At 40.8% G+C, this 23098-nt stretch overlaps 3 protein-coding genes across 4 annotated transcripts in view; all 3 read left to right on the forward strand.

Annotated features, from left to right (window-relative positions):
• Positions 1-10641, forward strand: part of elmod3 (ELMO/CED-12 domain containing 3) — a 46586-nt gene extending 35945 nt beyond the window's left edge. Inside the window, exons 14-15 of the transcript XR_012384734.1 lie at positions 10051-10113; positions 10465-10641. The gene's annotated coding sequence lies outside the window, so the exon portion shown is untranslated. The remainder of the gene's footprint in view (positions 1-10050; positions 10114-10464) is intronic.
• grk5l (G protein-coupled receptor kinase 5 like) overlaps positions 1-23098 on the forward strand; it is an 821722-nt gene that overhangs the window by 127271 nt on the left and 671353 nt on the right. The gene's annotated exons all lie outside the window — the stretch shown is intronic.
• The window catches only part of aebp1b (AE binding protein 1b), a 41123-nt gene continuing 28586 nt past the window's right edge, over positions 10562-23098 (forward strand). For both annotated transcript variants that reach the window (XM_690930.10, XM_005167251.5), the window contains exons 1-3: positions 10562-10793; positions 20278-20352; positions 20635-20844. In XM_690930.10, the coding sequence (XP_696022.6) occupies positions 10634-10793; positions 20278-20352; positions 20635-20844 (445 nt within the window). In that variant the 5' untranslated portion in view covers positions 10562-10633. The remainder of the gene's footprint in view (positions 10794-20277; positions 20353-20634; positions 20845-23098) is intronic.

Here is a 23098-nt window from a genome sequence, read left to right on the forward strand (position 1 = left end):
CACCTCTGAAGTCTGGCATGCTTTCCAGCTCCCAGGTTCTATGTATTTTGCCAGTGGCTCATAGGCGCTTGGAGGATGGTCTCCTTTCTCCCACCCCTCGAGCCACCCCTCCGGAACTTGGGTGCGAGGTGAGATTGAATCTCTCGCCTTCAGCTCTTCCGCGGGATCCTCGCTCTTCCTGGAGCACACCCACTCCGCGCTCCCCCACTGCTGGTACATCAGCGATTGTAGAGATGAGTCCATTAGCGAGAGCTCTGCCTGCCTGGTTAGCACAGACTCGGCTAAACAATTCACTTCGCAATATGGCCTGCCAAGTTCACGGGTGTGTATTTCACCAGGGTCAACCCCCTGTCCGCCCTTGTCTTGCGAGAGGAGATTGCTGTCCTCCTGGGGAAGGATGCAATTGAGCCGGTCCCTCCAGCCGAGATGGAGAGAAAGTTTTACAGCCCGTATTTCATCGTGCCCAAAAAGAGCGAAGGGTCACGGCCAATCCTAGATCTGCATGTTTTGAACTGCTGTATGCACAAGCTGACGTTCAGAATGCTCATGCAGAAGTGTAATCTCTGGTGCGTTCGTCCACAGGATTGGTTTGCAGCGATAGACCTGAAGGACGCATATTTCCATGTCTCCATTCTTCCTCGCCACCGTCTGTTTCTGTGGTTTGTGTTCGAAGGTCGAGCTTGGCAATACAAAGTCCTTCTCTTCGGGTTCTCTCTGTCTCCGCGGGTCTTCACCAAGCTCGCGGAGGGTGCCTTAGCGCCCATTTGGCTTGCGGGCATCCGCATACTCAATTATCTCGACAACTGGCTGATTTTAGCCCACTCTCAGGAGCAAATGATTATGCACAGAGACAAGGTGCTCCAGCACCTGTTGGGGCTTTAGGTCAACTGAGAAAAGAGCAAACTCACCCCCGTGCAGAGGATCTCTTTTCTTGGGCTGGAGCTGGACTCGGTCACCATGACAGCGTGCCTCTCCGGAGAACGTGCTCAGCTAATGCTAAACTGTCAGAGAGTTTGACAGCAAAATAGTGGCCCCACTGATGTTATTTCAGAGGCTCCTGGGGCACATGGCATCTGCAGCCACTGTCACGCCGCTCGGATTACTCCATATGAGACCACTACAGCACTAGCTTCACGATCGAGTCCCCAGATGTGCATGGCACGCAGGCACACACCGAGTCACTGTTACTGCGCCATATCGCAGCGCCCTCAGCCCTAGGAAAGACCCCTCGTTCCTACAGGCCGGAGTGCCTCTAGGACAGGTGTCCAGTCATGTTATTGTTTTAAAAGATGCTTCCAGCACGGGCTAGGGGGCTGTGTGTTGCAGGCATGCAGCTGCGAGCCTGTGGAAAGGTCAATCGCTTAGAGTTGTTGGCAGTGTGCCTCGCTCTCCACCGTTTTAGCTGATATGCACACAATTCGGGAAAGCCCAGATCGATCTGTTTGCTTTCCCCGGGAACGCTCATTGCCAGTTGTTTATTTCCCTGACCGAGGGCTCTCTCTGCACGGATGCACTGGCCCACAGCTGGCCTTGAGGCATGCGCAAATATGCGTTTCCCACAGTGAGCCTGCATGCACAGTTACTGTGCAAGGTCAGGAAGGACAAGGAGCAGGTCTTGCTAGTTGCGCCCCTCTGGACCAACCGGACCTGGATATCAGAGCTCTTCTTCGCAGCAGCAGCCCTCCCCTGGCAGATCCCTTTGAGAGAGGACCTACTCTCTCAGGAACAGGGCACCATCTGGCACCCTCGGCCCGATATTTGGAACCTCCACGTGTGGTCCTTAGACGCGAGGAAGACTTGGGTAACCTACCGACTGGGGTGGTTAATACCATTACTCTAACTAGAACCCCCTCTACGAGGCGCGCCTACGCCCTGAAGTGGAGTTCACTGAATGGTGCGTCTCTTGCAGAGAAGACCCCCGAAATTGCCAGATCAGCACTGTGCTTTCTTTCCTCCACGAGAAGCTGGAGAGCAGGCTGTCGCTCTCCACACCCAAGCACTGTGTAAAGGCATAACCTCATCATCCGGTTCCTCATTGGCTCTAGGCGAATTAATCCACCCCGCCCCCCTCTCATGCCCTCTTGTAATCTCGCCCTCATTCTCACAAGCCTGCGTACAGATCCTTTCGAACCAGTCAACTCAGTATCTTTAAGATTTCTTTCCCTGAAGACAGCTCTGCTGGTCACGTTGACACCGATTAAGAGGGTCGGGGACCTGGAAGCATTTTTGGTCAATGACTCGTGCCTTGAATTCGGGCCGGCTTACTCTCACGTTGTCCTGAGACCCTGCTCAAGATATGTACCCAAGGTTCCTACCACACCATTTAAAGACCAGGTAGTGAGCCTGCAAGCGCTGCCCCCACAGGAGGCAGACCCAGCCCTTTTATTACTTTGTTTAGTTTGCGCTTTGCAAATTTATCTGGACCACACTCAGAGCTTTAGATCATCTAAGCAGCTCTTCGTCTGTTATGGCGGTCGGCAGCAGGGAAGTGCCGTATCGAAACAGAGGTTGGCCCACTGGATAGTGGATGCCATCTCCCTCGCTTAAACAGAGCCAGGGCGAGCTGTGTCCCCCAGGATTGCGTGTGCACTCCACTTGGAGCATCGCATCCTCTTGGGCGCGTGCACGCGGCACTTCTCTAATAGACATTAGAGACTGTAGAGCTGCGGGCTGGGCGAGACCTAATACATTTGCAAGGTTTTACAATCTGCAAGTGGAGTCCGTTTCCTCAAGGGTATTATGTAACCCTTGGTGATTGAGGAAATTACTCGGTTAAGGTGTTGAAACACACTTGGTGTGCCATTCTCCCCAACACGGAAATACGTGCGCTTAGTCACTCTGTCAGTAAAGTTCCCCGCTTAGGTGAGCCCTGCATATTCCTCCGAGGCCCCAAGCACTGACTCAGCAGAGGAGTCAATCTCTGGCCTATTACATTGAAGGTCTGCCCTCTGGTCAGCCCGCATTTTGGGTATAGGTGCCCGCTATACGTGATCCCCACTAGGCAATCCCATATGCTTATTAAGAGACAGTGCAGTCCCCCCTCACAGGCGGACCCGTGTCTTCCCTCTCTGCTAACCATCTTATTATATGCGTACTCCCCCTTCTCATGGCTAGTACATATATTCTGTCATCATATCTCCCTATTTGGTTAGCAGGTGGCTTCCGCAGCGTCCTCCCCTTCGGGACTGCTTGCTTTTCCAACATACTGTCGTATTTAAATTCCTAAAAAATATCTAAACGCTAGCGGCTCCCAAAAATATCTAAGGATGTGTCATCTTGATTTCGCTTTGCTTTTCATGTTAAATTGATTGCAACAAGCATCAGGTGTGCAAGCTGACACTGCCAATTCATTTGGCAATTTATTGGCCCATTTACATACACTTTCAGACGATTGGCTTTCTGAATGAAAACCTCATATGTGGATTAAATCCACTAATATCATTTCTGAACAAAATCCCCATACGTGGATTAAATCCACTAATAGCATTTCGTTCAGAAAGCCAATCGTCTGAAAGAGTATGTAAACGGGGTTACTTTAGTTATCAGAGTTCGCTGATTACATTGCAATCACAATATGATCATGCACTTGCATTTGCACAATATAAATATCAGAAAAATTAGACTTCTTGTCTTTAATGAGCCCAAGGAAGGCCATGACACAACTCTTTTTATCTTCCTGCAATATTTACCAGTTAAAGCATCCATCAAGTTCAAACCAACAACGCATTCTTACCAAACAATTACTGGCTTCTGTAAGGGTGCTTTCACATCTGTGGTTTGCAGGCTTGGATTGGCCAATTGGGAGGACTGGGAGAATTACTGGTGGGCTGGTCTGTTTTTTGTCAACAAGAGAAGGTGTCCCTAGCTGCTTGCACTTTTTTTGATTTATTTATTTATTTATTTATTTAACCATAGCCTCACTCTTTTTATTCATTTTCTTTTTATTTATTTTCTCGCAACCCCGTGAGTAAAATGCAGCCTGCAGGTTAATGATGATGTAACTATCGTTCAACCCCAAACAGCGGCACCTTAGTGAATATAAGAATTTGAATAATTAATATTAATGAACTTTACACCTCCTCAGTGAAAATCAGATGATTCACTACATTGTTAAATCTGACATAACTTGATCAGAAATCTAAAAGCGGGAGAAAAAGACATCAATAAAACGAAACGTGTAATAGTGCCGTTGTGGTCCTGTGGTCAACATGTCACATTATGATGCCACCGACCTGGGTTCTAACCTCACCTCTGTAATTAAATTTAAATTTTTATTGTTGAGACATATAATACTGTTAGGGTTGTTGAACATTTTAAGTTTTAAAGCAGCTGTTTTCTTGAAAAAGACGTGATAGTGTCATTAGAAACTGAATTGGAAATGACCTTATTTTAATATAGTCAGTCGTCAACTGCGGAGGGCCGAACTAAGGCTTGAAACTCCAGGGCTGAAAACAAGTCCCACTCCGCCCCAGGTGGTTCGGTTAATTTGATCTGGACCAAGGGCAACAATTTATACATTGTAGCATTTGCAGTCGTTTTTCGGTCCTTTTTGCTGATTGCTTTGGTCCAAACCAGTTTTAAAAAACCAAAATGCAGTCATCTGACAAAATCCACATCACCCATTGGCCAGATGTAATTGAACGTTACTTCCTAAACTGCTTTTCGATCGGTCAAAATTAACGGGGGAAAGAGACAAAAAGAGGGACGACTGCGCTGGCTAATTGTATCCCTGCTCATAGTATATTATATAGTTTGTATAAATCACTTTAAACAAACTATACATTTTGAGAATGAAGTCCGGCTGCAGCCTGAAAACAGTGTTTTATTGCATTGCAAATGGCGAAGGCACATCACAAGTCACTTCAGGAGGAGGCATAAGTTCATTTTGCCAAACTGCAACATGGTCATCTTCAGGATCCATCAAGTAATGTTTTTCCGTCTCTCTCTCTCTCTCTGTTTAAAATTGTTGGTAAAAAGCTGTCAACAAATAATTTTCCTCCACACCCCATAAGATGGGCCAGTGCATCGCACTACGGTAGCAAGGTGCAGTACTTTTTGTGGTTGGTTTTTTTAGTTCGGATCATGCTCTCACCATAAACAAACCGCTCCAGGGTTTGCTTGAAAGTGTACTGAGACTTCTTTACCATGAATGTCAAATTACTGAACCTACACACAGGATCCTGAGGAATATGCTCATTTTAGATGAAAAATTCAGTTGGCATTATAGGTTTTTGGATCAGAATTTTTCACATGAACTACTGAATCACTAGCTATGTTTCCATCCACTTATTTTATGCGCATTTTGGATATGCCAGGATGGAAACGCCAAGCTGTGCATACATTTTGAAAATGAATAAAAACATATGCGCACAACTGATTAGGATAAACTTTTTATTTGATAAGAAAAGATGCACATAAACTACCATGGGTACAGTTTTAACAAATTCCAGCATGTACATTCAATTTTAATGTTGAAATTTGATGATATTGTTTGTTTTGATGCGTTGGATGGAAACGCTCCTTCAATTGCATATCTTTAATGCAATAATGCAATTTTGCACATAACGTTAATTTGCATTTTGGATGGATACATAGCTACTGGTATCATTCAAAACTCATCTCTTCTGTGAGCACTTAGATAGATAAAGATAGATAAAACTGTAAATGTACTGTATGTGAAATGCAACTGTTAAAAGTGCATCTTCACAATTAATTACTAGACAATTAAAAATAACGTCATATTGTTCTTAAACTGTTTGACAAGAATCTTGAGGATTGCAAAATTAATCGAATGCTATGACATGCAATGCCATATTTGACATTGGTAAATGTGCAGTTGCATTACCAAAAAGCTATATAGAAAGCTATATGGCAGAATACTTGAAACAGTATACTGTACGAGGTAACACTTTTTTTTTTTTTTTGTCATTTCAAGCTTATTGTCCAGATACTATTTACTTTTGCTATATGAAAAAAAAAATCATTCTCTCCACCAAATAAATAGTGAAGGTGAGGGACATGAGGGTGAGTAAATAACAAAATATACATTTTTGTAATCTGTTCCTTTAACAATGTTTTCATTTTCTGTTCTAGATATTTTCTCTACTTAGTATTAACTGGGTCAATGATTTCGATACATAAAGCATTAGAAAGGTACAACTGGATCAGGGGTGGCCGAGTCGGAGAACTCACTCTGATCCCCCAGGCTCTCCAATTGGTTGGGGAAATGCCCAATTGAACTAAAACAAACAATTACAATTGGCTTAGGATTGGCAATGTATCTTTCATATAGCTAAATGCAGGCCAAGGACTACTTACTCCTTTATAACTGCTTTAAACTTTCTTTCAAGCTGGGACAGACCCTTTTTTCCCTTTATTGGAGGCTGTGTGGTTTGTGTTATGTTTCTTTGTCAACATTTTCATGTGGTGAGTCAGAGAAGCATACTGGTCTTTCCTTGATTAAGATGCTGTGTTGTTCATACCCTTAGTTACTTGATTCTCTTTATTACATTCAGGATTACCTCAAACACTTTCTTTTCCATCTTACAGTTTTTTTTTTCCTTAGGTAATGCAAGAATAATAGAGCTTTGTATATTTATAAAATATAGGCATTTTAATTATGCCTTTTGTTTGAGACATGCATTTAACCTGCTCCCCATTTGAATCTTGGTAGCCTTCTAGCTGGTATCCCCTTCCATCCCTGTTTCATAACTCTCTCTCTCTCTCTCTTTCTCTCTCTGCATCTCACTCTTCTCTCTCAGCCGCACGTTCTTTCCCTCCCCCTCCTTCCTTTAGGCACGTTTTTTTTTACTCTCTGCAATTTTATACCAGATTCTCCTTCCTTGCCTTACACCCCCTTTCAAAGCCCCCTTTCCCTCTCTTTCTCCTCTCTGTTATTGCCAGGTTCTCCAGACATGGTTCATTCCAGGTCAAATTGTGGCTGTCTGTTCAGTGTCTGAGCAAATATCTGTCTGTCTGTCTAAAGGTTTGTTCATAGGTGGTGTTATCAAGGTTTGAAAAGTGCTTAAATTTTAAATGAAGTGCTTGAAACTGCTTAAACATGTAATTGAGTTGCTATTTAAATTAAGTAGGCATAAAATGGAAACTCTGGAGTCTGAGCGTTTGCCTGCAGCATGACCTAGCTGTCTTACAGGGTGCTTTCTTGTTACTCCATGAGGTCAACAGCCCCTGTCTTCTTCAATTTCTTTCAGTGCTAAACATCCCTTTTTTGTTCCCCTGAGCTGTATGACTTTGCAGCAATATTATGATGAGTAAACACTAAAATCTTAAAGTTGCTTGAACTGTGCCTTTAAATAATGTTGTCTATACATTAGCCTGTTCCTGATCAATCACTTTTCTCAAGCTGGAGAACAGATTGTGTATGTTTAAACAAGGGACATTGTGATTTATTATTTGTGTCAGGAGACCAAGACCAGGAAGCTGCATTTGTGTGCGAGGAAGAATGATGATGTGTCTTTTCCATATTGCTCACATTTCCTTGCCACCATTAGGATATAACGTCAGGATATATTAGTCTGTGACACTAAAGGCCAACATCAATTCCATTAGAGGAGGAGGAAGGAATTTTTAGGAGTAACTTTGTACTTACCAACCACTTCATAAGGTAAACCTTGCTAGTACTATGTTGTAGCCATTTTTATCCTAGAAAACATTCTTCAGAATTGGTTTGCTCATTGTGCAATGATAACGTCATGCAGTTGCTTGGCAATGCTCCCATCGTAGCCTCACTAGTCAGCACTTAAGGAAAAATGTAACTTTCGAGCATCTACAGTCGACTCCTTACAGAGTCAAACAATGTTTTTTTCCTCCTGAACACATCTCTAGTGTTCTGCTCAGGTTTCTCAAGCACTGACTAGACGGCCTTCCACACCAATACATCACAACTACCAGCCTGAACCACTGATATTATATATTTTTGTATATATGTTCACAAATATGGCTGCATGTTGGGGCAGTGGTTAGTACGTTCGCCTCACAGCAAGAAGGTCGCTGGTTTGAGCCTCGGCTGGGTCAGTTGGCATTTCTGTGTGGAGTTTGCATGTTTTTCCTGTGTTAGCATGGGTTTCCTCTGGGTGCTGCAGTTTCCCCAACAATCCAAAGACATGTGGTGTTGGTGAATTGAGTAGGCTAAATTGTCCATAGTTTATGTGTGTAAATGAGTGTGTATGGATGTTTCCCAGAGATTGGTTGCAGCTGGAAGGGCATCCGCTGCGTAAAACATGTGCTGAATAAGTTGGCGGTTCATTCCGCTGTGGCCACCCCAGATTAATAAAGGGATTAAGTCGAAAAGACAATGAATGAATCAATGTTTACAAGCATTTGAATAATTGTACATAATAAAGTTGCTGGTAAGCATATGTGTCACAATCACCAGCGATCTAAACCTGGCAGATTGCTAAAGGACTACAAATTCACAGATAAATGGACTACAAGTTCCAGTCATGCACTTCACTCGCACACCTGGCCTAGATCCCCCATGATAGCAAACAGACACAGCTAAAGCACTTCAGCACTTATTGCACAGACTATTTATACACCTAGCAAACACACACACACACGTTGCTGAGTCTTGTAAACAGTTTTGTGAACATCACGACACGTTTTTCTTGCCGTGCTTTGCCGTGTTTTTCACCCTCACCTTGTTTGTTTGTTTGTTTATGCTGTCTGCTGCCTGCCTGTAATGACCAATCCCCTGCTTATTTGTTTACGACTCTGGACTATGTGCACATACCCATTTGCCCCTGTGTTGACTGTGACCTGCCTCACTATTCTGTTTAGTAAACTCCGTTGTCAGCATCTCCTTCACATTACAGTATGTGTAGTAGTGATTTAAGAATCGTAAATTGCTCCTACAGTAAATGCTTAAGAGACCAATACACATTTTACACTACACATTACACTATTAGAACCAATCCAATTAGGATGCAAACCAGTGTTTTTGTCTACATGAAGATGGGATTACTATTCAAGGCACAGAGTTTGAACCTGCCAAATTTGCAAAAAGAGACCTGAAGCCCAAGCCCAAAGAATTGTTTGACCAGGTGCATGAAGTTTACGGGGATCACATGAAAAAGGCCATTTACTGAACCTGCATTACCCATTTGTTCTGCTTAACCTTGGCTTGTTCCCCTGTGCCTTTGACCTGTCCTCGATCCACTTTGGCCTTTCTGTCTACCCGCTCTGCTTTGGAATGTTGAGCTGTTTCCTAGACCCTCTGTGCAAGTAAGCAAAGTTAAATGTTCCTGAAATGTTAAAATATCTGTACATTGTCAACCACGAAGGCCATTTTTGAACAGTCTGTGTAATGTCAGCAATTCTTTTTGGCTCCTTGCTCCCTATTCCTATATGTGATGCATAAATTCGTTCATTTTTTTTCATTTCTGCTTTGTAACTTTATTAATCTGGGGTGGCCACAACGGAATGAACCGCCAACTTATCCAACATATGTTTTACAAACCGGATCCATACACTCTCATTCACTACGGACAATTTAGCTTACCCAATTCACCTATACCACATGTCTTTGCACTTGTGGGGGAAACCGGAGCACCCGGAGGAAACCCGCGGGGACATAAAAAATCCACACAGAAATACCAACTGACCCAGGTGAGGCTTGAACCAGTGACCTTCTTGCTTTTGGTCAACAGCGCTACCCACTGCGCCACCACGCTGCCCTGTGATGCATAAATTTTAAAGTGAAATTTAAAAAATCATAAGATTAAAAATCTAATTTGAATGTGCTTTCAACAACTTATGTTAATAGTGTAAAAGTGTATTTGTAAAGTAGTAGTGTAAAGTTAAGTACTAGTGTAAAGTTAATAGTGTCTTGCCGGTGCAAACATTCACTTTCTCCTCATGAGACTGCTGGGTTTGATGTTTTAGAAGGCACATTTGATTTGGGGAAATTTCACTCAGATACACGGTGGTGTGTACAAATAATACTGATCTATCAGTTTAATTTAAAGAGCTGTAGATTTTCCTTTTGATATTTAATGTCTCTAAATTGTCTTTTTTCTATTTATTGTGTAGGACAGGACAAAACAACATAAAGCATATGGAAATAAGAAACAGAACCTAAAGCTGGAACAGTAGGTCAGCATCACCCCAAGGTTATGGCTTTGAAAATGTATTAATTCTACATATCCAATAAAAACATATTTTTTACTTGAATTTAATAACCTAACACTATCCTAATATGCCAAAATGCTTCACAGTTGATTGTTTATATAACTGCACATAATAAAACAGAAATGCACAGAGAAATTAAGGCTTCAAACTTTAAAATCTATGTTATCAACAATTATTTTTCTCTGTGTGATCTTTTTGTTGCACATTTAAGGCTTTAAAATAGCTAAAGCATCAGTTCACTTTACAGCAAAAGAGTTCCAATCTGTTTTAAAACTTTGTTTCTTTTCATTCTTTTTCCTACCCCCTCCCTTGAAGTCTGTTTTTACACTCCTCTATAGCTCCTCATGTCTGGTCTCTCCCACCCTCCCCTTCTCCTCCACCCCTTTATCACCAATGCTCTCTCTCTCTCTCTGGAGCATTCACTCTCACTTTTCTTTTAATACTGTCTGTCTGTGGATCATGTCCTCTGGTTGAATAAAGCATCATGTTGGGACTAAGGAACCAGAAAACATTGGTGGTTCTCTGTCTGTCTCTGTTGGTTCCCTCCTGGGAAGTGAACGGACTGACAGAACACAGCAAATCAGAGATCAGCCACACAGACCGAGAGCAACATGTGGAAGACAGGAACGTAACATCTGTAGAAGGTAGAATTTATAAATGATTTAACCCTTATGTTTTATAAAATGTATTGACAAGCTTGCTGATAAGCATATTTTGACACTATAGCACAGCTGCACTAACTTCGAGCCAAGTTCGGTTCACGGCTCAGTCTTTTGCTGACCTCACTTCTCTTTCAATCCCGTAATTTCCTGTCAAGTATATATATATATATATATATATATATATATATATATATATATATATATATATATATATATATATGCCAACTGTAAGTAACAAAACCTCAATGTTAACTAGTTACAGTAATTAAATTAACTATGCAGTGAAAATGTAAAGTAAGAGATTACTTTTTATTTTTAAGTTATTTGATTACAGTTACATATAATATCCTTAATTAAATACTGTACATGAATTAAACGCGCTGTATAAATCACTTCAGAGAAGCAGAGTAACTATTTTTTGTTACCCAAACATTTTTTGTAGAATAACAGTTTTTCTTCTTAAGTCGATTTCGTTTATCAAGATGATTGCATATGCCTAAGAAATATTTGAGTCAGAATTGTGACGAATAAGAAATTGATGTAAATATATGACATGCATGAAATATGGAATCAATAGTTAGAAACATCCTGTTTTGATATACTTTTTTTAAAGAAACTGTCTAAATAAAATGTAAAAAAGAAAGTATGGTTTGACTCGCATTTAAAGAATTAAAAGATTTGATTTATGTGGATTTTAAGTAGTATTGAGGCAAGTCATTAAATTACTTGTTGAGTAATTAGAAAAGTAATTAAAATATTATTTCAGTGATGTAAACAGTAATTAATATATAGTAACTTGCCCGACACTTGTGTCAACAGAATGTAAGGGTTAAATTCGACAGCTCCTTCCACCAAACACAAACTGTCTGATTTGGAACAAAAGCACGGTATTTTATGCTGACAGGTTGTATTTTGCACATGGTTTACAGTATGTGTTGAGTGGTTACAGTTAAGACAGTTACACAAACTAAACTCTTAGTGACAGCTTTAAAACCCTCAAGCCTTGCACCTGCACTGTGGAGCAGCCACGTCAAAGTAGCCAGCTCACAGGGGAAGCCAAACGCTGCTGAATACTGATATAAAGGAACAGTTTTTTATGTGCTGTGAAAAATGAAGATCATTCAAAACTAATGTTGTACATCTTCAAAACAATATGACGGCTTCTTTATGCTTGCAGTTTTGATGAAGGAGATGATTTAATAGTTAACAGCAGCCCTGTTGCTGAGGTTTGGAAAATATGGTCACTCACCTCAGTTATTCAATAACACATGGTTTCCATTAAATGCAGGGCACTGACTGGAACTGGACAGATTGGTGAATTTACAAAGAGTAATAATAAATATAGTGGAGGAACTATTTTAACAAGATTGCCTTTTAACCCCTTCTATAATTTATATTCATTCATTCATTTTCCTTCGGCTTAGTCCCGAACCACCAACTTATCCAGCATTTGTTTTGCACAGCGGATGCCCTTCTAGCTGCAATCCAGTACTGGGAAACACCCATACACTTTCACCTTCACACACATACACTACAGACAATTTAGCTTACCCAATTCACCTATAGCGGGGGATGAACTTGCAAACTTCACACAGAAATGCCCCTACATTTGGTGCTGACCCAGCAGGGGCTCGAACAAGTGAACTTGCTGTGAGGTGACAATGCTAACCACGCAACCACGTTGGCTAAGTGCATTAAAAAAATGCATTACATCAATGCTCGTTTCCATTAAGTGGTACAATATGGTAAGGTGCAGGTCACCTTTATCAGGCCTCCGTTTCCACTGCTAAAAGGGTACCAATGGTACTCTTTTGGTGGGCATGGTGTACGACAGAAAGTTTGTGTCTTTAATCTTCAGGAGCACATGTAGCCTCTTGTTAGAAAGTAATTCCAATGGTACCAATGGTACTCTTTTGGTGGGCATGGTGTACGACAGAAAGTTTGTGTCTTTAATCTTCAGGAGCACATGTAGCCTCTTGTTAGAAAGTAATTCCGAGTCATTCTGAGTTCATAGTGGTCCAAAAGGTGATGATAATAGTTAAAAATAGCAGTTTGTTCATGTCTTAGGTTTTTTTCGCACTTTACTCCTGCATTTATCCCTTTCCGAAGGGATCATCGGATATCAGAGCGCTTCGATGATCACGCGCACCTCATTAATACGAGTTCCTTATTTCAAATATAGACAAGATTGTGAGCTCTCTGGACAGTGAAACCACTCGCACTTTTAGACGGGCTTGTAAAACAACAACAGGGCACAACAGATTTGTGGCTGTTCATCAAGACGACGACAAGGTTTGTTTGAACTCAGGTCAACCGTGGCTCGTTGTTATATGTATATAATATTACTGTGTAATCTCTCGGCTGTGTTTTTATAACATGGAGGTTACTTTGTTTTCATTCTGGCTTGTTGCGCGAGCAAATGACGTATCTCTGTAAACCAATAGCGCTCAGCTGCGCATCTAGCTGTGCCATTTAGTACCCCTGGTACCCTTTGCAAAGAGTGCCGAAAAAGTGGTATGGTTCGGTACACTTTTATGGCCGTTTTCACTGTCCAGAGGCATACAGAACCATACCACTCAGTGGAAATGGGCCATCATAATTTATTCATTTCTTCAATGCTCATCTGACAAACAGCTCCTCTCTTGTTGTATCATTGATACATGATTTCAAATTACAAGCTGAACATTAAAGCTGCAAGCAGCTGTGAAAGGGCCCTCACACCCAGACTCACCACCACCTGGTGACCTTAGAATGACAGAAGACTGTGGTAAATAAGCTTTCAGTCAGTAAATAAAGGATGAACATTTCAAAATCATTTATATATGCCAAAAGTTGTTCTACCATCAGGTGACTCTATGCTTGTACCCGAGTATTGGCATGTATAAGTCTTCAGGCCTGGAATTAAAAAAAAAAATTGTGATTGCCGTTAGCAACAGATTGAAGACAGTATTCTTGTATGCATGCCACAGACACATCTACAACAAAACTCTAGAGTCTAGAACTTTACAACATAAAATCAATCTACCCAAATCAAATACCCAAATGACTAAATATATAGGTTCATTAAAGTACCTGAAAATGGCAAAAACTGCATTTTTCCCCAACAAACTTTAAATATAATTAAGAATTGGGCTTCAAGAGACATTTTTGTAGGCAATGGCACGTTTCATGTGTCAGTTTTAATGTAGCTTGAGGGGCACTTCCTTGAAAGTGTTTAAGTGGCTATATAGAGCCATTTTGCAACACTGGCTTCTGAAACCCATAGTAAACATGCATTTTTGACATCACTTGTGTGTGTGCAATTTTTTTCGGGCATGTTTAGAACCTCAGAAATATGATTTACTTTGAAGAAAAAAAAAAGCAAAAGCCGAAAATTAATAATATTAAACGCATGATTTCAAAAAAAAGGTTCTTGCACCAACCATACTATTTAAAAATAATAATAACAATAACCAAATTTGTGAACCTGGACCTCAAAACCAGCTTATGTTGCACAACTATATATTCAGCAATATTACTAAATATACATTGTGTGGCACAAAGATAGATTATAATTTAATGTAAAAAACAAGATATTTTATACATTTTCTATTATAAATCAAAACATATTAATTATTAGTAATAAGCATTGCTAAACACATCCAAATGGCTCTATCACTGTCTCTTCACTCCACTTATATCCGGTGGGTGGTAAGTGCACTGGTCCCGTTGTCCTGTGGCTGTCATTGCATCATCTAAGAGGACGCTGGCTGCACATTGGTGGGAGTTTGGAGAGACCTCCCTCATGACTGTGAAGTGCTTTGGGTGTATGGCCATACACAATAAATGCACTATTTATGAATAGACACATTAGATTACATTAGTTCATTCAGACATTTTTCCATTTGTTAATGTTCTAAAAGTTGTATACTGGAAAAATATTGTTTTATCCTAACAGCTCTTGCACTTTTTGTATCATTAGTGCTTTCTGCATGTGGAATGCACTGTTTAAAGCTGGAGGGAGAGTGAAACTAGCGTGCTGGAAAGTACGCCACTACATAACATCTTGGTGATGAATGTTACCTTTGTTTCCTGAAGCAGGGAACAGAGATGTTATGTCAGCTAATTGACAGATTGGGAAATCTCCTAAACCTAATATCCACACTAGAGGTTTAGTAACTACTAGTTAATTTGTAAATAAATTTGTTCTTACTTCGGTTGCACCACATGTCCTTAAGGCAAAACGTAGTTAACAGGTTGTAAGCCCTCCGTTAAGTTATGTGTAGTCAAATTGAATGGCGAAATATCCAATGAGATGGATTTAAATTAGTAAACTGCAAATAACCAACTACTGCTCAGCTTTGGCTGGCTGTATGTCTGTGTGTACATCACCACTCTGATGGATGCACCTCAAACGTCATTCATGGTCAAATGCTATAATTTATATTGGAATACAGGAAATGTCCTCAAAATCATATCACCATTATTAGAAAAAGATCTATCACACTAAATAATGATATTAAATTATTATCCAATCCTACACTAGCTCGGCCCAACATTCATGCATAATTAGTTGACAAAAATGTCTCCAGGTCAAGACCCTTCTTGATAGAAGCCAAAACAACCAGCAGAGCTCTCTTAAGTGACAGGATTTTAAGAGAAACTTAGCTGAGTGGTTCAGATAGGTCTCTCTGTAGTCTCTCTGTAATCCCAAGCGTACAACAAAGGTGGTTGACAAGGATTCAGTCTACTTGCACCTTCTTCCCATGCATGCTGCCATTTATTTCATTATATTGAGTGGAGATGGCAGCAATTTAAACCTTCAGAGTAGAGGGTAAAATAAAAATTTAACTTCATGATGTTGTTCACCTCATAGAGCAGGGGTCACCAATCTCGGTCCTGGAGGGCCAGTGTCCCTGCTGGGTTTAGCTCCAACTTGCTTTAACACACCTGCCAGGATGTTTCAAGTATACCTAGTATGACCTTGATTAGCTTTTTCAGGTGTTTTTGATTAGGGTTGGAGCTAAAATCTGAAGGACACCGGCCCTCCAGGAACAAGTTTGGTGATCCCTGTCATAGAGGGACTGCGAGATGGAGTCCCTTCCCTGAGAAAAAAGGTCCATCCTCAGGAAAATGCCCCAGGGAGTGGCTGTCGAGAGTTTGGTAACCCAGGTCTGGTTGAGCTCAGATAGTGCAACATGCAAGACCTGCTCTTTGTCCTCTCTGACCTTGAACATGGTCTGTGCGAGAAGGTTCACTAAGGGAAAAGCATTCTTGCACATGGAACAAGGCCATCAGTCAGGGAGTAAAACAGCTGAGTTGTTAGGTGGATTTGGGAGAAGCAAATAGGTTGACCTGGGCTTCTTTGAAATGTTCCCATATTAGCTGGACCACACAGTTGAGCTTGCCTGAGATGTGAATGGCGTGTGACTCTATAGGAGCAGATGGAGAGTGAGTCGTGACTCGTGATATACAATGAGAGTGCACATTGTACATGTCGCTACAGCCAATGCTAGCAACTGTTAAAATGATGACATGCCAAGACACGCTGTCTTAGAGTACACCAGCCAGAAGAAAGGCAAAGTTCCTCCTAGAACTGAGAGATTGGCACTGTCATCTCACAGCAAGAAGACCTCTGGTTCGAGTCCTGGCTGGGCCAGGAGCAGTGGTGTAAAATATCAAATTACAAATACTCAAATTACTGTAAGTGGAATTTTCACAGAAACTGTAATTTACTAACTAGTTATAAAAATGTGTTCTTTTACTTTCCCTTGAGTACATTTTTAGTGTAGTATCAGTACTTTTACTCTGCTACTTTCCTTCTACCTGAAGTCACTACTTTATTTATTTCTTGTGTATGGGGATTAGAAATCAGTCCTGTGATTCCTGTCCAATTAAATCACATATAGAAGGTAAATCTAATCATAAGGAACTACCTCAAGTCATGGGCCATTTATAAGTGCAGCAAACTGTTTGAAAGCATTAAAAGTTCTCAAACTTTGGCTCTCGGCGAAGGTGGTCACATTTCCTCCCGCTCCGGCCCATATCTCTCCTTGCATGCTCCTCTTGTCTTCGTCTTATTCTATCTCTGAGGCTCTCTGTGCCCTGCTATCCAAACGAATAAGGAATTATGGATTTGATCAAATGGTCTCTAAATGCAACTGACACCATCTTCTCTACGAGAAGTTTGGGCTCGGGAGAGCTCACTTGTCCTGCGGGGACGTTTGCAGCTGGATACGTGATGGACAGGGGGGAGAAGTGGCGCGTCCTGTGGCTGGCTGCTCTGTCTCTGGAGGATATTGAAGATATTTACCTATTCGGAACATTGATAACAGGGTTTCTGCTGATGGACTTATGCGGGGCCCTGGGGTATCAACAACTGACGAGAGCGGTCAGTGCTGCACATAACCCCACCAGGCTGATCAGCTTGATTGAAACGCATATGGGTAGGGTTGCAAATCAGACTATGGTCCTAGACCGCAAACTGGAAATAATTGGGGTGAAATTAGCGGCCATGCAACAAGATTTGGCCAGATCTGGGGACGAGTGATGGACATTAAATATCTGTGAAATTGGCAGATATTGACCCAAAGTTGAAGTATTTTCTTATCTACAGTATCTTTTGGCTCCCTGTTTTCTTTTCTTCTGCCAAATGGCCTCAGCTGGAGAAAAACAACTTCTCCCTGATAGCAAGATAAGGAGACGCTCTAAAATTCCTGCTCCCTGTCAAGGACACCTGTTGGACTCTACAAGCTCACTCACACACACAACCACAGATAAACAATCACCACCGATCCCCTCATCCAAACGCCTTTGTGTGATTTTACCCACTGGAGGGGGTAGGTGGGTCTGTGACCAGCGCCTCCATGGCTGCAAGACCAGGCGGCTGCCAGCCCTCATCGGACTACATCCATATCCCATGTTCCCATCCCATTTGTCATTGTTTTGTCTTGTCCGTGTGCTTTCTGTGCTAAATTGGGCTGTTTTTCTTCCGGTCTCATTTTGCTCTAATCAAGAGCAAGTTTAGAGGGTATGTTCTTTGCCTAACTCTCCTGAAATAAAGGCCTGATTTGATTAGATTTAAAAAGATGTCCACAATCTTTACACGCATTGACCCAGAGACTGTTTAGATGCAGGTCACTGATGAGAAAATGACGGATGTTTACTGTATGATGACCAAAATGGCCTTAAACACCCAGCAGGCACAAGATGTCAACATGACGTCAGATTGACATTGTACCCCAGCGTCATGGGGACATTGAATTTAGTTTGGAAATGAAAATTGGGTTGACATCAATGTCCAACGGCCAACCTAAAATCCACCAAATAACATCTAATGATGTTGCAGCATGATGTTGTGTGGGCGTTACCACTATGACGTCTTTCAGACAATGCATTTTGGTTGCCATACCTGACAAATAAATGTCAGTATCTGACGTCAATATGATGTTGGTTTAAGATGTTGGATCAACGTTGGATTTTGGTCAGTTTCTAATACAACCTTAAATCAACCAAATATCAACATCATTTGACATGGTGATTAGACACTTTAAAAAAACAAGAAAGATCATCATCTTCAGCTTAACCTCACGAAAACGGAAATGCTTCAATTTTCTGCCAACCCGACTCTACATCATAACTTTTCAATCCAGATGGATGGGGCAACCATTACTGCATCCAAAACGGTGAAAAGCCTTGGAGTAACGATTAATGACCAACTAAACTTCTCTGACCACATTTCTAGAACTGCTTGATCTCGCAGATTCGCTCTCTATAACATCAGTAAGGTCCAACCCTTCCTATCTGAACATGCAGCTCAACTCCTTGTTCAAGCTCTTGTTCTCTCCAGACTGGACTATTGCAACTTTCTACTAGCTGGGCTTCCAGCTAACTCTATCAAACCTCTTCAGCTGCTTCAGAACACAGCAGCACAAGTAGTCTTTAATGAACCTAAAAGAGCACATGTCACTCCGCTACTCATCCGTTTGCACTGGCTGCCAATTGCTGCTCGCATCAAATTCAAAGCTCTGATGATTGCTTACAAAGTGACTTCTGGCTTTGCTCCTTATCTGCTCTCACTTCTGCAGATTTATGTGCCCTCCAGAAACTTGTGTTCTGTGAATGAACGTCGCCTCGTGGTTCCATCCCAAAGAGGGAAGAAATCACTTTCCCGAACACTGGCATTTAATCTGCCCAGTTGGTGGAATGAACTCCCTAATTGCAATCAGAACAGCAGAGTCACTCGCTGTCCTCAAGAATCGGCTAAAAACTCAACTATTTAGTCTCCACCTAATTTCCTAATCTGCAATTGCTTCTCTGGCTCCACCGCTAACTGTATTACAAAAAAAATAAAAAATTACTAATGTTTTGCTTCTTACACTTTACATACCTGAAACTTGCCTACAGCACTTATTCATTGTTGCTTTTATAGTTGTGTAAATTGCTTCCTTGTCCTCATTTATAAGTCCCTTTGGATAAAAACGTCTGCTAAATGACTAAATGTAAACATTGTACCTAGACACTGGCTAGACATTGAATTTTGGTCACCTGATATCACAACCTAATCTAACCTAATAATAATGTGTTATGAAGTTATTTGCCTGCTGAGCAATAACTAAATGCACTACAGAATGTTACGTTTATATAACCACAAATGACATGTAAACGCATCAGCTTTTTACAGTGTAATACTCACTACTCTTAAGTATTTTTGAAAGGGCTACTTTTTACTCATACTTCAAATAATATTTACAACAGATACTTTTACTCGCACTACATTTTTAGGCAAGTAATAGTACTTGTACTTAAGTATGATTTTTCAGTACTCTTTCCACCACTGGCCAGGAGGCATTTTTGTTTGGAGATTGCATGTTCTTCTAATGTTCACGTGAAGTTTCATAAACTAATTTCGAGAGAAGCACGTGATATGATTGTGCACCGCTGGCCACTCATCCGTAATCAGTAATAATCCAATCAGAATGATCCTAGCTTAATATAAATGGATCACTTTCTCCTCATTGCATCTTCGTTTTGGAAGAATCCCCCCTTCCACCCCATCTCCTCCTTTTTCTCCCCTTCTAAAGGGGGAGCGATCGAGACCTACCTTATCTCGGTTCTCCTGATATGCTTCTAGACCGGGCGGGAGCCCTGGGCTCAAATATCTCCGAGCTCAGGGTTCTCTCCCGGGACAGCATGCCAAACCTGCTATAAGTGCCAAGCATATCTAAGTGGAAACTCTTGAAGTGGGCATTCTATAAGAAAGAGAAAGAAACATTTTAGTCTTTAATCAGTCAATACCCAATAGCTATATTATTTAGCAAGTGTGCACGTATTCTGGCTCTGTTTTAGTATTCTTTTTTTAACTTTTTTTTTTTAAATCACTCAGTTCCAAGTGAACAATTTATATTCACATAGCACATTATGACAAGTTGACAAGGTGTGAAAAAAATGTTGATATGAAATACCAAATATTGTTTGTTTCTTTTAGATCTTCTGCAAGTGAAAATAATTCCACCCTATGCAACGATCGAAGTTGGACAACACAAACAATTGCTCTGCAAAGGTGAGATGCCAGTTAAAATATTAAAGAATTTAATTATTTTCGTGTCATTATAACTTTTTTATATGGATAATTCTGGCTAATATTTTAATTAAAATTTTAGGAAATTATTTTAAATTTTCTTTTGGCTTTGAAGAAAAAAAAATGATATTCCAGTTTGGAACAACATGAGGATGAATAATAAAAACAAAAGGCAGTGTTATATTTGGTTATTTGGGTATATTTTGGTTTTTACCTCAGATGCTAAAGCTACAAATTCAATCTCCTTTCTCTGTTCTTTCTTAGTTTCCAGTGATGCAAAGAATATCAACTGGGTTTCTCCTAATGGTGAGAAAGTTCTGACAAAACACGGCAATCTCAAGGTCCACAATCATGGCAGTGTCTTGTCTTCTCTTACTGTTCTGAATGCCAATTTAAACAATGCTGGAATATACAAATGTGTGGCCACAAATGGAGACACAGAATCACAAGCTACTGTCAAGCTGGACATCATTTGTAAGTATTTATGTTTATAATATGTTAATATTCAAGGGTACAATGGGGCTACATGTTGACGATTCTGATAGAGTTCCCATTTTAATAAGGTCCCATAATATTTCTTAACTCATTTTAAATTTCAGATGATTTACAATAATAAAAATTTACAACACAACCAACAGCTTTTAACCATGGTCATAAAGGGTTATAAGCTAACTAGCTAGCATACATTATGCCAATAGAAAATTTTTACTGAAGTAAAAAAATGTTTCCCCTTTATTGTCCCTTATTCTCTTGTTATGCCCCTGTTCTGAGTGTCTATTGTTTTTTAATTTTATAAAGAATAGTATATTCTTCATGCACTGTACATGAGAAGGTAGCTGAGGGCTCTTACAATTGAATTAAATAACACGTATAGAAAGCAATGTAATAAAGGCTACAAATAAAACAAAGGGCAAAGCATAACAATCAAGCACTACACCATCTCTTTTTCATCTGTCTTCAGCATTTTTTACAACTTAGATTGCGTCAATTTAGCTTAACATATTTATAGTATATTAAAACTGCTTCAGTCCAGTTTTCACAGTTGAAGTTCATTTCAGTGAAATGCACTGTAAATGTCACTGCCGAAAGCCGAAACGCTGAGGAGAAACTTTACTGGTTAGTAATTCCACTTGTCCCAAACTAAGCAAGCCAGTGGTGACTGGTGAGGAACAAACGTCAACAAATGAACTTGAAAAAAACAAGGCCCAGGTGAACACAACCATTTCTTCTCGGGCCAAATGTCTTGTGAAAAGCTGCAGTCTATGCGTCTAACGGCTGTTTTACACCGCAAGCGAAAGCAGTGCGTGAGCAGCGCATATGTCGAGCAGAAGCAGCACGCAGGCGTTTGCCTTTCACATCAGCTGCGCCTGCAGCACGCAGCTCTCCGGCAGCTGCTGCAGAGACCAACATATCGCTGTCTATTCTATCTAGTTACCTGTCTCTCTATATACAAATACACTTTTCAAACTTTTTATCTGCACCAAGACCAACGGCAATTTCCTCCTATGCTGTTTCTTTAACCTGCAAATCTTTATTTTACTAATTTTATAGATCAAACAGTACTGTATGCTTCTCAAACTCTATGAGGAGTATGTGTCTACAGTCAGAAGACAAATGCCTGTGATATCATGTCATTTGGTTTTTGATTGCCAGGATGTTGTAAGCCTATAGTTATAATAATATCTATACAGTATAGTTATAATGATATTTATACATGATCCACTTCAGTAATGTCCAGCGGCAGAGTAACAGCACGTTAATTCATGCTCGTGCAAAGGATGAGACGGACAAAAGTGATCAATGCATGCCCTTCTTTTACTTATTTTCGTGTTGTCAGGTTCACGGTGCAAACAGCTCCCAGGTGGAATAACTTGAGCGAACATAAAGCAAAGCCGAATAAAGCTTTCTTCCTCTGCTTGAGCAGCACAGCACACAGCGAGTTCACATCATCCAGCATGCGTGTCGAACTACACTACCCACAATCCACTTCGATATGGACTGAAATTCCCGTATATCACTTCCCCTCTCCCACAAAACTGATACTAATATTGTTTTACTATTGGTTTTGTAGTTCAGGCCGAAATAAAGGTTTGTTGCAGTTTTTAATCGTTTAAGTTCATTTGATTGACTATATATAAATCAGTTGATATTAATGACACATTTATTGGGTAAAATTGTTACTTTTTACTGTCATTCAATGTATTTAGGTCATTATCAATGCAATATCACTTTAATTGAGAGTGAGCAGCGGTATGAAAGCTCTAATCTGTTAACATGGACGTCGAAAAAACATGCGCTGCTTACGCGCCGCTGACGCTTGCGGTGTGAAACAGGCGTTAGGCTTGAGAACAATGGATGTCCATGATGGAGAAGCTGCAGGTTTGAATAGGTTGCCGAAGGATGTTCAGGTTAGCCCACGGGATCAATCCGGAGACTTGGGTATTTGGAGGAATCAGTTTCACACCCTCCACTTCACTCCTGTGACCATGACAGCCATCTGCTCAGGAAACTGGTTGAATCCAAGATTATGTAGACCTCGGTTAAAGTGGACAAAATTAAGCTCACCCAGCAGAGATCTCTAGGATGATTGGGGAATGTACACCCACATGTCTGCATCAAACACATATCCATCAGATCCACATATCCGTCCCACACTATAAAGCAGTATTTTCAGTCCTTTCTTTCTCACACTGCACTTTAAACCTACAAATGAAATTTTTACATTTAT

The sequence above is a fragment of the Danio rerio genome, chromosome 8, assembly GCF_049306965.1.
Source record: "Danio rerio strain Tuebingen ecotype United States chromosome 8, GRCz12tu, whole genome shotgun sequence".
NCBI lineage: Eukaryota > Metazoa > Chordata > Actinopteri > Cypriniformes > Danionidae > Danio > Danio rerio.